The sequence below is a fragment of the Pogona vitticeps genome, chromosome 7, assembly GCF_051106095.1.
Source record: "Pogona vitticeps strain Pit_001003342236 chromosome 7, PviZW2.1, whole genome shotgun sequence".
NCBI lineage: Eukaryota > Metazoa > Chordata > Lepidosauria > Squamata > Agamidae > Pogona > Pogona vitticeps.
The window spans coordinates 31,026,963-31,041,986 of record NC_135789.1 but is presented as its reverse complement, the minus strand read 5'-3'; the positions used below and the strand labels follow the sequence as shown (position 1 = coordinate 31,041,986).

Here is a 15,024-nt window from a genome sequence, read left to right as displayed (position 1 = left end):
GTGCTTAAACCACTTTCTGGGCAGCTTACAAGTTAATTACACAGGCGGTGGTATGCATTTTACTGACCTCTGAAAGATAGAAGGCTGAGCCAACCTTGAGCCGGCTACCTGGGATTGAACCCCAGGGTCGTGAGTACAGTAGAGCAGTTTAACCACTCCACCACAAGTCTCCACTATAAACATAATAGGTATAAGAAAAGCCAAACTTAGACATTTCAGTCCACGTGCATGCAAAAAACAACTTCAATATAACCAAAACTAATTTTAAAAGGCAAGGCATGGTGGCGGAACAGATAATATAAATACTGTATGTGCTTTATAGATGCAATATGTGCTTTATAAAATCCATTCTGATTTCTTCTAACAGTTCTGGGAGGGGAAACTCTTGCGTCATCAGAAAGCCAGAGCTGTAGCTTCGAAGCTGGAGAAGGAAAACACCCATCCTTACGCAATAATTTCAGGGTTTGTTCTCCACCCTGCTCGCCCGCCCCACTCCTTTCCAACCACATATGTCATGCCAGCATAGAGTGCCATGTTGAGGCAGAGTTGGGACATAGCTTGGCACTTGGCTGGAGGTTTGAGATGATAGATGTACACACAACCAGTCCGGCACATCTCTCTTCACTGTCCATGGATAGCTAAACGTCCCCTGACAGTTGATCTGGGGACAAACCCACCACCTGCTCTCCCGAGGAAGGGGTCACCTAAGGACGTGTAACTTCCCGACACCCTTCCAGAGTGTTATTAGCCTTCGGGGGATTGAATTTTATTCTCCTTTCAGCAGGATGGACCCCTCACTGATTCTGACAAATCAAGAGAGCTATCTTGTTGGCAGTGTGCGTGTGTGCTTTCTTTCTGTTTTTTTTTTTTTTAATAAGAATTTCTTCCATCGTGCTTAAGAGGGCCTGAAACTGTGTCAGAGTGGGTGCAGCTTGGAACTAGGGTTCCCCAAAGGAACGCCTGATTTAGCATCATTCAACCTGTGTGTTCAGGTCCTTCAGGAATCAGCTCCTCTGTCTGCTCTAGCCATTCAGCACAAGGTGGATGGCAACTGGGGAAGGGGGCTTTTTGGTGGTGGCCCCTTGTCTGACAGAATATCGGCCTCTGACAGGTTTGCCTGCTTGCTTTTGGCACCGTCCTTTTTCACAACTTGCTGTTTTTTGTTTGTTTGTTTTTAAATTCTCTGCCTTTACTGTTGAGATATGCTGCTTTTATTGGGTAAAATGTTCAGGCAGTGTCAATAACCTGACTTCTGTGCTGCTGACCTTCACTATATTCTATCGTGCTATGAAGCAGGCTGGAAATATTTGGAAGGGTAAGGATACAGGACAGGGAAGAGCAAGTCGAAACCCATTAGATGAAGCTGGAGAACAGATTTCTGTGTTCTTCATTTCTTTGTAAGATGAATCCTTCCAAATGTGGCAGGGATAATTCTAATGTTGAACTTAGACTTCTAATTCTACCAAATTAACTTACTCCTAGGTAGCTCTGTGCCAGTTTCCATTGCCTTTCAAAAATGTCCTAATTGTTGTTCTAATTTGTTATCTAATTGAGTGCTTCTTTTTGGGTGTTCCCATTACTAAAAATACAGAGTTTCATATTCCACCTTTTTGTTGCTTAATTGCTCATTTAAAAAACCCTGTTATTTTAACCTTGTAAAATGAGATGCTGTCCATTCACCTCTTAGCTAGCTCCTCTTTACATTCTCATTCTGGATCTTCCATCCACCCTTCATAGACATTAAGTGGTTTGTTTGATTTGCTTGGTTGGTTTCTCAGGCTGGCTCTGGGGACTTTTGAGATGGTTAGAGACCCGTACGAGGTATCTTAACATCCCTTTAAGAAGTGCGATTTATTCTGCCACTTGCTGGCTTACTTTAACTACCAGTAGTTACTTTATACATCTCTCGTAGTAATTATGTGTTAGAACATTTCTCTGTTACTTGTTAACTGTTTGACATGGGGACAGGGTGATTTAAAATCATTGCAGAGTAGATTAAAAATGATTTTTAAAATGCAGATTCAGATTTTTTTAAAAAAAATCCTTAAGTGGTATCCACCCCGTAGTGATATAAATCATGATTTAAATCGATTTCATTTAAATCAAATCCATCCTGTGCAAGGAGGGGCAGGAAAATCTTAAGCACACAATTGCCAAGTCTATAAAATGTAACGTTATCAGTCTCGACGGAGTTTGCCTGAGAAGGAGCTTTCCCACCGTGGCTGAGCCTTCGCTGCTGATTGTCTTCTGCCCTCAGTCTGCCTGGACTGGGGGGGGACTTCCAAACCCAAGGATCCGATGTAGTGCTTCAGGGCTTCCCCGTCCAAACCTACCTGCTAGGGTTGTCGCCTTCTATCCTGAGTTCTAGATAAAGAGGCTCTTTAAAGCCCAGGAAGCTCTTGCATGGGATGAAGCTCTAATTCACAGCCCAGGGAAAGCTGCTGCGCTGCATCTGGGACTCGTGAGTAAAACCACGTAGAATGGAGCTGTGCTTTGCATGCCTGAAAGCGGATACCTCCGCTGCTCTTAAGCTGGTGGATGACAAAGTAAAGAGAAAACAGATCTTTCATTTTGAAAACGTGGCGGGTTCTTACGGTGTCAAAGGGGTTCAAAGTTTTCTTAGGGTTAGCAGACTGAAAAAGAAACAAGAGGTGATATGATAGCTGCCTTTTCATGGATGTGATGCGGATGAGGAAGGAGATTCCGTGTTCCTCCGGTTTGTTGTGACATGCTGTCAAGTTGCATCCAAACCTACGAACGGGCGCTCTGCAACTGTCCTGCTCAGCTCCTGTAAACACAACCCTGTGGCTTCTTTTAGGGAGATAGCCCATCTCGTGTTTGGTCTTCCTCTTTTCCTGCTGCTTTCTACCTTTCCCAGCATCGTTGTCTTTTCCGGAGCATACCGCCTTCTCAGGATGCATCTCAAGTAGCATAACTTCTGTTTCCACATTTTTGCTTCCACAGATAGTTCAGGCTCGATTTTAATCTAGGACCCATTTTTTTCCCATCTTTCTGGCCAGCCGAGGTGGGTCGGGCCTAATCCAGCAGGTTCAAATCATGTCGCCTTGGATCGTCCCCCTTGCTGACTTTTTGCTCCCTCTGAACATTTCGAAGGAAGGGCTGCAGGATGAAAAAAAGGGGGGGAAGCATTCTGGCCACCAAGCGTTTCGCCTGCCTAGCGGAGTTTTTCTGTGGCATTTCATTGACCTGCCCTGATTTCAGTGACTGGTCTCTGCTGCTGTTGCTGACAACATGAATTTCGGACATGAGCAGTTGCTGCCTTCCATAAGAAGTGCCCTTTGAGATGTGCCAGGGCTGAGGAGAGCATTGTGGTGATACAGGGACCTGCAACAAAATGTGCCTTGTGTACAGAAATCTTTGTTCTTCTAACATCTGCAGCTCTAGACCTTTGGAGAGACAACAATGGAAAAGATAAACTGCCTTTCTTCTCATCAACCTCCCATTCCCTGGCCAGCCACACCAATTGTGAATGGGCCAAATAGCTAGTGACTTCCCTGTCTTGGTAGAAAAACAGTGCACAATTTTTCCATTGTGCACTGCCATATCCATGGGGTGTGTGTGTTGTGGTTCCAACCCCCTGTGCACATGCCGAAAATCACTTGGAAGACTGCTTGGAGAGAGAGAGAGAGAGATTTATGTACATAAAGCCACTCTATATATGTATCTATTTATACATAAAGCCACTCTATAGAGAAAGCCAGGGTTTGTCTCCTCATCGTTGCGAGAGGATGATGAAACACTCATCTGACTTATGGGTGTGGTGGGAGCAATGATTTGGGGCAGAAATGCAGGCTTCTGCCATTGGTTTTTCGCTTTGGGGACGATCCGTACTCAAACCCGCCTGTGTATGTCTTTTTGATCTTAGGATCTCAGACGCGACTGATCTATGAAATGGCAAAGAATGGAACAGATTGTGACCAGAGGCGCTGCGGAATGAACAAAGGACAGCACAATGGAAGTTTTACAGGTACGGCGCATGGATCAAGACCCCCTCCAGGTACAAGGGCAAGAGCCAAGGGAGCGTCTTGCAGCTGCCGTAGAATTTCCTGACCGAACGGACCAGCCAGGCATTGGGTGGATGAAATGATTCCAGAAGAGGGCTTGTACCCCGTTTTATTTCGCTTGCGGGGATGGGGGTGGGAAGCAGAAGGAGAGAGAGGAGAGCAGTCTTGGAACCAATGCACACACCGTGGGAGGATGAGAGGGAGCAGAAGGTCAGTCTCTGGCAGTTTGGCTGCCCCTAAAACCCGGAACATTTCAAATCTTCAAATTTGCATTTAGGGCACTGGCGGCTTTCAGAGACATTCTCCCACAAAAGTGGGACTTGGAATATGTAGCTCAGTTGTTGTTATTATTATTTCTGGTGTTCCTCTCAGATTCCTCTGATAGCTTAGAAGATCAGCTTCTGCGAAGATCGTTTGCAGGCTGACCTGGTTTGAGGTGGGAGATCCAGAAATAGATTTCGACAAGGGGGGGCTGCTCTTGGAAATAGATGCTGCTCTGATGAGAGGGGATGCCCGGGCTGACCTCTAACCAGATCTCGGCAGAGGATGTGCCCAGTCAAAAGGTGGCGGCAGTAGCTCCCTTACAGATAAAGATTACAGCCTTTGAGGCTGTCTGGCTTTACCAGTAATAATGATGATAATGATGTGCTATCAAGTCAGTTCTCACTTCTGGCTACCCTTTTCAGGGTTTTCTAAGTAGAAGTGGCTTCCCCGTTCTTTTCTTCTGGGGTGTCCTGGGAGTGTGGAGCTGGCCCAAGGCCACCCAGGCTGGGTTTACTCACCGGAGGCAGAGGGCTCCGGTGAGTAGACCCAACCCCTGGCTCCGCAACCAGAGACCTAGCCCATTATGAAAAGCCAACAGCAAAATGAAAAACAAGTTGGTGTGTACAACGTGCCCATAGAAACAGAATTCTGGTATTACCTTTGTTACCTCTTCCCCAAAATTTGTACTGTCTCATTACCAGGGGAAGCATTCTGGGGAACTCAGAAGTCCACCTTGTTTTTTTTTTTTTCCATTCAAGATCTTGCAAATGTAGCGACCTTGGAATGTTGTTTTCCAAAAGGGAGGAGCTCAGAAAGGTTCCCCCCCTCTGAATTTCCTTTTTTTTCTTCGTCCCTGTTTGCAGAACCCTTCTCCACCCACGAACAGAAGCGGAAAGAGCGAGAAGAGCGCCAGAATATCGTGCTCTGGAGGAAGCCTCTCGTTACCTTGCAGTATTTTTTCCTGGAAGCATTAATAGACTTGAAAGAATGGACCATCAAGTAAAGACTGCTTCTTCTACCCTTTTTTCTCTCTTTCAAAGCTGGGCCATTGGGGGGGGGGAGAGTGCCTTTCTAGTAATACTTAGAAGGCAGAGTGCTTTGTGATGTAGAAGACCCTTGAAGGGAGAGAAGGAAAGGCTTTTAGGGATGCATCTTCTTGACACTTTCTCCCCCTAACTTGGTTTGATTGCTGGCTTGCTAAACCTTCTAGTGTTCTTTGTTTGTTTTAAGCCACTGCTTTAAAAATCAGTTTGTCTCAGAGCGAAAGTGAACAGCCTGTAGCCTTCCAGAAATTGGGTGGCAACTCCTGCAGTCCTTCTTCGTGGTGTGCCCTGCTTTGGGACACAGAGAGCTGGCTGTCTTAAAACATACCCTCCCCCCCCCCCACGCCTGTGCTCTGAGATCTTACTGGAACCTTCAGCTGGATGTGGTGTAGACCACTAGGGAAGAGCTGTTATCTTCCAGACTTCTCTGTTACACTTCTTCCTTTTTAAAATAAAACCACCTGTTTCACAGCCTTCTCTAAGTTGGCTGTGGTTCATGGGAGTTGTAGTCTAACTCAACTAGAAGGTGCAAAACACGCAGAGGGCTCCTTTTTAAATGTTCGGCTAGGCAGGAGGTCAGATTCGTGGCAGTCGCATTTTCAGATTAAATTGTTTCTAGGAATATACCCTGTTCGGGCAAAGTTCAAGACTGAGTGGAACTCTTGGCTGGAAGAGGCGAGAGGACTTTGCCTCTAAAAATTCTACGTCCTGAAATGCCTGCCCCTCACAACAGTAGGGAATCATTGATAGCCCGATCTTTGTGCTGTTTGGACTGAACAGGATTTGAATGCCTCCGGATTTATCCACAGGTGGTTCACCTGGGCAGATGAACAAGGAAAAGACTTTCATTTTTAAGATCCAACCGTTCGCCCACCCCACCCTGAAATCTGCTTGCAAATGTTTCTCTTGAATCTGCCTCTGCTTTTTCCAGGAACAGTTATGATTAGCAACCACACGATACTGACATATTCAATTACTCTTATTAAAAGTTCTTTACGGCAGTCATTCTTGCCGTATCTTGTGGCAATGAGTTCCAGAGCCGACCAATCGATAGTGTGAAGGGCTGTTCCCCCCCCCTCCTTTTTTAGAAGGTTTTCATGGCCTTTTGAGAATGGACTAAAGGGTTCCGTTTTGTCTCCTCCTTTGATGCAAAGACTAAAACTTTTGGGAGCTGAAGTTCAAATCATCTGATGCAAGGAAGGTTGTCAAGCAGCCTTCCTCCAAGTGAGTCTGCCCATATGACAGCACTGCCCTTTCGATGCAACAGCGAGAGATTGTTTTAGTAAACCTTTATTTGATTTACTGGAAATGCCATTTTCTGGAGACCTTGTCCCTACACTGTTAGAAGACAAAAAAAACCTTGTTACTTATCTCTCTGCAACAGGGGCCAAATTTGTTGCTGCCATCTGTCTTCCAAGCTAATCGAACCTCGTGTTATTTAAATGTTTTGTGTTCTTTGCTGCTCAGGAGATTCTCATGAGCTCCTCAGGAAGGAGGAAAGGAAAGCATGGGACGCAACCCAGCTTTTCACCTGTTTAGGCATCACTTAATAAAGCTTGTCTTGGGATGGTGTTTGGTTCAGCTTTGATGAAGCTCAGGCCCTTTTTCAAGGTGTTAAATAGTCATTTTATTTCTCTTCCAGATTGTGGCATCGCCGAAGTGCCGTGGTGTCTCTCCTCCTGCTGCTTGCAATGCTTACGTCTGTGTATTATGTCGAGGGAGCACATCAACAGGTAAGCGGTGCTGTATTTGTTTATAGGGTCTGACACTTGCCTTCGATCTGTATGAAACCCTTTTTACTTCTTCTAAAAGTTTCTTGCTTCTTGGCATGGTCGAGGGACCCAAAGGCCCTCCCTGAAGACTTCCTTCTGAGCAACAAGCCTTTGAAGTAGGCAGCATAGGAGGAATCTCAGTGCCCATAAAGAGAGACGGGCAAAAAGCCATTGATTTGGCGATTCGTGCCGGGTTTGTTTATTGGCCGAACCAGTGTTGGGCGCTTTGAAGGCCCGTCTCTTCCAGCAGGTGCCCCCCTCTAGATTCGGCTTCCTCTGGGTGCCCATTGGAGGAGGCGGCGCTTCGAGGTGCAGAACACGTGTCTGGCCGAGAAACGAACTTTCACGGACTGCCGAACCAATGAATTTGTGCCCATCTTGACATAAATTTGGAAAGAATTAAAGAAAATGCTTTCCAGATTGATGCTCCTTGGGAATATGGTGTTTTTTTTTTTTTTAATTCTGGTACATCTTCCCCTTTGCCGTGAACCTTAAGAGGCGCGTGGGGTGTCTTCCTGACCTTCCACTTGGCCTCAGAGAGGCTTGGAAGTAAGGGGTGTTTTGCTTCTTCCAGCGGCTGAGACGTCCAATTAGATGCACTTCGACATCTTTTAACCCATCTCGGGCGGTTCGTGCCCATCTCTTTTTATGGGCAGTGAGATTTCGCCGTTAACATTGGGCTGGGACAATGCTGGTTCAAAGGTTGCCCGTAAGTTGGCATTCAGAGAGGGTGATCTTGGACCAGTGCCTCTCTCTCTCTCAGCCTGACCCTACCTTATAGCCTTGTTGTGAGGATGAAGCCGGGAGGGGGGAGGGGAGCCCTGTGCCCATTGGAGGAAAGGCAGCAGAAAACATGGAAATTGCAAATGGAATAAAATTTAAGTTTCCTGGGGCTTTCTTATGGAAGTGTCATCTTTTTTTTCTCCTCTCTTCCCTCCCTTCTTACCTTTAGTATGTCCTGTATATGGAGCGGAAATTCTTATGGTGTGCCTACTGGGTAGGTTTGGGCGTCCTTTCCTCGGTTGGTCTTGGAACTGGTCTTCATACATTTCTGCTGTACTTGGTAAGTGACTGCGTGGAGTTGTCTGTGTGAGATTTTCCGGTGTGGTGAGCGAGATAATATATTTTTCTATGAGCCACATTGCAGCCGAAAGTTTCTGTGTGGTTATATTTTGTGTCCGTTGTTAACATTCTATGTGCTTTGTCAGCTGACCAGATGAGCTTGTAGTTTATCAGCCTGTGGCTAGCAGGAAAGGGGAGAATGACCCTTTTACTTTAAATGTGGCTGCAGCTTTCTTGAATTCACGAAATTATTAAGGGATCAGCTTGGATCTACACACTGCCATCTCTGTGGTTTTATTCCCATTCCACAAACAGCCCCCAAAGAGTCCTGTTTGTTGTCTTCTGCTGTCGGCGTTATCGTCTGCCGGCTTTCCCAAATCCAGAGCCTACTGGATATGTTGGACTCCAACTCCCGTCAACCCCCAGCCGGCATAGTCTCGGATTTCCAGCCTTTGGCTGTCTTTGGGGCGATAGTGAGAGTGTGTGAGAAACCCACAGAGGGACGAGCCCCTAAAACAGAGAATTCCCTCCTGCTGAGAATCACTTCCGTTTTGCTAGGGGATCGTTGGAATGCTAAGGAAGCGCCTTACGCTGAATTAAATATTCCATTGTGTCTCGGTGCTGTCCTTTTTTTTCCCTCCTCAAGAATTGTGCTCGTCCCTATTCCAGTGGGCAGGTGTCTGTAAAAACTTAATTTTCCTGGGTGAAATCAAATTCGATGCTTTTTAAAGCATCACCGGTCCTAATCGGCTCCCTGTGATTAAATGAGGGATAGAAAAAAAATGGGTGATTAACTTTTTTGGCCCGTCTTCTGTAAGTTCAGCAGCTGTCCAGCTTCAGAGTTGCCACCACATTCTTCCTTCGGGCAATGTTGCTGGATGTTAAAGAGTTCTGTGTTGCGTGAAGGCTGAGTTGCAGCTCCTTCAACCAATGCGGTTGCGAAAGTTGCACCCTTGATGCCTGTTTGCTGTTTTTAGGAGACGAGCGGTGCCAAAATCCACCGCTGGGTGTCTCTGTGAACACATGTGGGCTTTATGCTTTAAGAGTACTGTATTTCGCCATCAGCCAGAATGATCCGTGGCTTTTTATATGTACCTTATGCTCGCTGTGTTTTCTGAAACAGGGCGATAGAGGGAGCCCTTGACTTTAGCCAATGGCCTCCAGGAGATTCTCTCTGCGTCTCTAGTTTTGCTTTTGCTTTGAGGCATGGCACGAAGGATAGAACAGAAAGGCTGTTTTGAGAGGTCCTGCGGTGTAGAAAGCTGGCGCTTAATTTTGCAAACTTCCCACGTTTGAAAAGCCCCTCTACCAGGGCCCATCAGAAAGGCTCCAGGGTCGCTCAGGGGTTGAGGTCTCTGGCTGCGAAGCCAGAGGCTGGGGGTTCGATGCCCCAGTGGGCAGGGGCCGGACTGGATGATCCAGAGGGTCGGTTCCTCTTCTCCTGGGAGCAATGAATACAGAGGGAGAGTGTGGGTTGCATTGCAGAGCCTTGGGCCATTTGGCCTTCCTGCCTCCCCCTCCCTATGGGGCCCCTCATTGGGGCCCTACTCTGCACAGTTTATGTAACCCCCCCCCCCCCCCAAATGTGGGACTCATCCTCTTAGTCTATGATGCTGCAAGAGCAATGAAGTCTTCTGTGACCCATTTATAGTATGAATGTTCCCGGATTCCAGCTCCTTTCCTCAGAAGCGCAAAAGAGCTGAAAAGGGATCTGAGTTACGTTGTGCAGTATACCAGGCTGGGACTGTCGCTTGCAAGGCCCGGTGGAAGTTAAAATAGTATAAAAATGGCCATTCACAAAGTCATGGTCACGCTGTTCCTATATCCTGCATTCCATTTCTGTGGGATCCGATGGTCTCCCATTCAGGACATTTCGGTGTGTGCTGAAATTTTGCATTGCTTGTTTAATAAAAGCATCCGAAGGCCTGGGAGCACATGCGTTTGGCCACAGGGTAGCGCAGGTCTCTTTGTCACTGTGGTTGTAACAGACGACCGTGGCCATCCGGGAGGACAACAACGGCTGTGTGTCTTTGCTCCTGACACCCTCGGCTGGCTTCTCTACTTTGAGAGCAGCTCTGGTGTGTGGTTGTCGGCGGAGCTACAGCTGCGAGCGTTGCGGAGCGCTCCACCGTGCTTTGCTAACTTTCCTCACCAGGTAGAATGCAACTTATCAGGAGGTGTTAAGAAGATGCGTGCTCCAAAACCATGCATGAGAAAAGTCTTTTACTTCTGCGATAAGAGATTGGCAGACTGGGGCACCCCGGGAGAAACTCTTCTCTTAGAGAACATGGCATTCAAGTTTTGTTTGCTGCTTTTCCTTGTGATCTACGTTCCTACCGGCCCGAATAAGACCGATCCCAAAGCCGGGTGCTGTTTCACATCCGATGAGAGACCGCAGAGCCTCTCTGTGGTACCCGGTGGGCTGGGTGTGATCTCCAGGGGTGTGGCTGTGCAAATATGGAAGAGGGTGGGGAGAAAGGCCCCGGAGGCAAGTTTTGTCTGGAGCCAATGTGCCGGTAGAACAATCTGGTGAGGAGAACCTCGTTTGGAGCAGCCATGTCTCTTCTGCCTTGGTTTAAAAAAACCGTGGCCTTTTGAGATCCGAATACCTCTGAGCTCATGCAGAGGACGGTTCTCCCAAGTGGGGCAAAGGCCCACAGTTTAAAAAAAAATACTACAATTTAGTCTTCAGCATGCAGAAAATGAAAGTTTTTTTTTCTTTTTCTTTTCTTGGACCGGTAAGCTTTTAAAAACAATCTGTACTGTGCCTCCGAATACCAGTGGCTGAGAAATTTCATTTCAGTTATTTTTCTGGAGACAATTTAGAAAAAGTCACAAGTTCCTTCATGTTTCAGAGGAAAGAAGCCTGAGGTTGCAAAAAGAGTGAACACGGGGGAAACTGCAAAACGTACCTTCAGATGGAGCATTTTGGATAGCTTTTAACTCTTACATTTCTGGGCTTGAACCCGTCTGTATTTAATCATAGTAGTGACGAATTATGCTTGTTACTTCTTTTTCTGGGGGGGGGGGGCTTTTAATTAACCTCATCAGCATCTTAGAACTGCAGAGCTGAAAGGGACCCCTGGGGATCATCCAATCCAGCCCGTCAAGGGGGGAATCGAACTCTGAACCCCAGGCTCTGCAGCCAGACACCCCTAAACCACTGAGTTATCCAATACCTTCCTGCCATACAGGTGTTAATAAGGAACTATCCTGCACTCCTCTGTATGCTGTGAAGAGCTGCACCTGTTGAATGTTGCCTGTCATGAGTCTTCCTTCTGAGCTCCATCTCCTTTTCATGGGATTTACCCAGATTTCACAGATTGCAAATTCAGAAGAGAACTTGAGGTTTAAAAGCTGCTTAAGAAGGTGAAACCGAGCAATATTTTTTTCCCGCCCCTGAGTTTGAACATCTGCTGTTTTTCTTTTAATCTCGGTTCCTGATAAGCACTTTCAGAAGCGCTATAATTGTACCGCATTGCCCTGCCGCTCGGTTGAAAGAGGTGCGCTCGTCTGACTGAGCACGCCACTAAAACCAAAACGTGACTCTCTCTGAGGCTCCAAATTCCATCTGCCTTAGGCTTTTTATGCTCGACTTTTGCTCTTACCTATGCCCAGAATTCTGCTGGGCTTTGCAGTCAGTCCTCTAAGAACGTCTCGTGCGGGAGCCATTTGCTGCCCCCCCGCCCCCCCAATTCATCACACACGGGGCCATCTTTTGGCATTGCCATCAGTGGCGCACCTGGCCACACCCTGGTCATTTATATATTTAAAATATTCTCCTTAAGAAGGAACCAAGGCAACTTGCAATAAGAAAATATTTTAAAAAACAGTAAGTATTCAAATACTTTTTAAAAGGATCAAAGAAACCCCACACGAACAGATGGTAAAGACAAGCAACCTCCAAAACACAGTCAAAGCAGTAAAGGCACCTCCGCCATCCATTTAAAAGGACTCGTTCAGGCTGCCGGTCACTGAGGGGAAAAAAGCTGGCCTGAAGAGAAAGGTCAATCTGGCCTCCGGTGGGAGGGAGTTCCACAGTCTCTGGGACCAGTGGCCAAACTGCTCCAGCCACTTGGCTAGTTGCTCTTACGCGTGCGGCTTCCCGCAATGGGATTGTGGCCTGTTCCGGTTGCTGTATGCATGGATTGGTTGAGGGCTGTGTCGTTGGAGCGGTGGCGGTGGCCTGGGGGGGGGGAACCCCACATGGCAGTATGGGGTTGACGAGCCAGTGACAGGATCAGGTCCTTTCCTTTCTCTCTTTCCTTTCCAGCCCCCCCCCTTCTTCCTGTCTCCCTGCCCTGGCTTTTCTGCCTCTTCCTGTCACCCTCTTTTCTCCCCATCCTCATCCCCACCCCTCTTGTGTGTGGTGGCACACACGCTTGTGGGCTTCCCCCCCCCCAGTCTTTCTCAGAATCAACTTTTGCTTTCCTTATTCTCTGGTGGAGCCACCCAGGAGGAACCAGGGAGGGCAACAGAGGTCAAGGAGGTTACAGGTGAGAACGGGTGCTTAAGAGGCTTCTGCACTGTTCATATGACACCTTTGTGGTTTTTATATCCTTGGTGTTTGTTTTTAGATTATTGTGCACTGCACCGATAACATAAAAGTCACCGTTGGGGACTAGGCATCCCAAAATCCCCAGCCAGCACAGAGGCTTCCATAGTCTGCCCACCCTTGGTTCTGCCGCTTCGAAAGATCTGGGGGAGAAGTTCTTCTCTGGTCTTTTCGTCCCAATCCTGCAGGCTGTGCCCCTTTCTCCGTGTAACGGGTATCACGTTTTCAGGCGGTCTCCCATCCTGTTGCCCGAGTCTCCAGTTTCTTAAACAGAAGAAGAAATAATGATCCAGCAGTTTGGCTCGGCTTTCCTCTCTGCTCCCTCTTCCTTTCACACCCTCGGTGTTTTGTAAGTCCGTCTCTTGCTAAACTCCAACGTTGTTCTCGGCTGATGCTCCTGGCGCTTGACCCGGGGTCAGATTGCTATCGGAGGGGTGTGTGTGTGTGTGTGAGAGAGAGAGAGAGCTGGCCAGCAGAACGGCTTTAGGTTAGAAACAGAGATGTCCAGGAGGTGATTTAGAGTGTTTTGAAACTCGCCCTGCTTTTTTCCCCCTTTTCTTTTGTAAATACCCTTTTTAAAATATGAGAATTGTTTTGTGACTTCCATCTGTCTCGTGGGCTTCCTTCATGGGCTCTTCCCCCCCCCCAGTTACTTCCCCGCACTCTGGTTTGATTCGAAGCACAATGGCCTGAAGTCTTAAACGCCTTACGCTGGCAAGAAGCGTTTGGAAAATCGCTTCCGTCCAGGCTGTGTTAGTGACCTAGTCCCCGCGGGGGCGACGTCGTTGGCAGCACTCAAAGTTCACACTGGATGCCGGAAGCCCGGCTCCTGACACTACACCCAATGGCAGCCAGATTATTTTGCTTTTAAAAGGCAGAATAAGTGACGCGGCGAAAGCAGATCTCTGTCCCGGGTCTATTACGGGCGAAAAAAGATCGGGATAATTTTTGGTTTCTTGTGGAGTAGTGATGATTTGCTGTAAAATAATCCCTTCCTCCTGAGGTGGATAAAAATCAGCCAGCCACTTCAGTACTGCTGGGGGGGGTGGAATGCAGTTTACACCTTAAACTTTAAAACTTGCTACCCTTTCGGTGGTGTAACAGAGAGAGAGTAACGAGTTAATCTCTAGACTGACAAGACCAGAGATCTTTCCAGATGCTTGATGAGGTAGAGAAAAGTGAATTGGAGCCAAATGGGGTGATTTTTATCTAGTGCTTAGATGGAACGAACCCCCCCCCCCCCAAAGAGAATAAAGGTCTTGTTTGAGATGGTTGGAAATTAGGCCTGGAAACCAGTGAAAGGCTTTCGCTCAAAGACTGGAAATGTTATCCTTTCAAACAAAAGTTTCCAGAATTGCCCCCAGCTATACCGGTGATTCTGGAAGCTGAAGTTTAAAACAATCCGAAACACTTCCTAGTTCTGGATTATTGACAAGGAGATGCGATCCAGTTTTGTGCTCACCGGGAGCCTCTTTGGTGTAAGCCTTCTGCTCTGTCCTGTCCTTGATGACCCATTAGATAGCTTTAACAGGATTGAGCGGCGTTTTGGGGAGGCCTCCCTTAGTGGCACGAGGGCTTCATTTTTAAAATCCATGATTTCATAGGGTCTGTCTTCTGAGTAATCCTGTCTCAGGACTGCAGCTGTACCAGAGAGAGGGAAGTGGGATGAATAAGATGGGAGAGCAGAGACAGGATTTTGGCTGGCTTCCTTTCACCCCCCCCCCCCCGCTTTCTGTTGACTTGTCTTAAATAAGAAAATATGGTGTCACCCAGAAGCTTCGTTGTTTTTCTAAAAAAAAAGGGCGACAAGGATTTGGGGAGGGGGAGGATGAGTCGCCGCTTGTGGTGAGTCGGAGAGGCCTGCCTTTCCCATGAGAAAATCGCTCTTATTTCTCTTCCCCAGACGTGGGATGACACATTTTCTTTCCCTCCCTGGCCATCCCTCGTGACTTACACAAAAGGTTTACAAGTCTCACATATTTGAAAGGAAACAGCCGTGTTTCAGGAACATTGGCCAGCAATCCAAGGTGCATTTTAAAACTCTGCGTGTATGTGTTTGTTTGAATCAGCAGTCGTATCTCCTTTATTCATGGGATAAGAGCAGGTGTGGCCTTAGATTCTATCGATGGGGATGGAGAGAGTCACGTTCTATAATCTTGAGCTGTGAAACTCACTATTCATTCTTGGTCTCTAGTATAAATATCTCTCTCTCTCCACTTGTCCTACCTCCTGGGGTTGTTTTGAGTCTACAGTACAGAAAATGGAGGCCATGCACACTGCCTTGACTCGTTGAAGGAAAGGCA

The 15,024-nt window shown here is 47.2% G+C and overlaps 1 protein-coding gene across 3 annotated transcripts in view; it reads left to right on the top strand.

The window, feature by feature from the left end:
- The window catches only part of VMP1 (vacuole membrane protein 1), an 81,831-nt gene that overhangs the window by 4,236 nt on the left and 62,571 nt on the right, over positions 1-15,024 (top strand). For all 3 annotated transcript variants that reach the window (XM_072978564.2, XM_072978561.2, XM_072978562.2), the window contains exons 2-5: positions 3,887-3,988; positions 5,153-5,288; positions 6,975-7,065; positions 8,057-8,167. In XM_072978564.2, coding sequence (XP_072834665.1) covers positions 3,913-3,988; positions 5,153-5,288; positions 6,975-7,065; positions 8,057-8,167 — 414 coding nt within the window. In that variant the 5' untranslated portion in view covers positions 3,887-3,912. The remainder of the gene's footprint in view (positions 1-3,886; positions 3,989-5,152; positions 5,289-6,974; positions 7,066-8,056; positions 8,168-15,024) is intronic.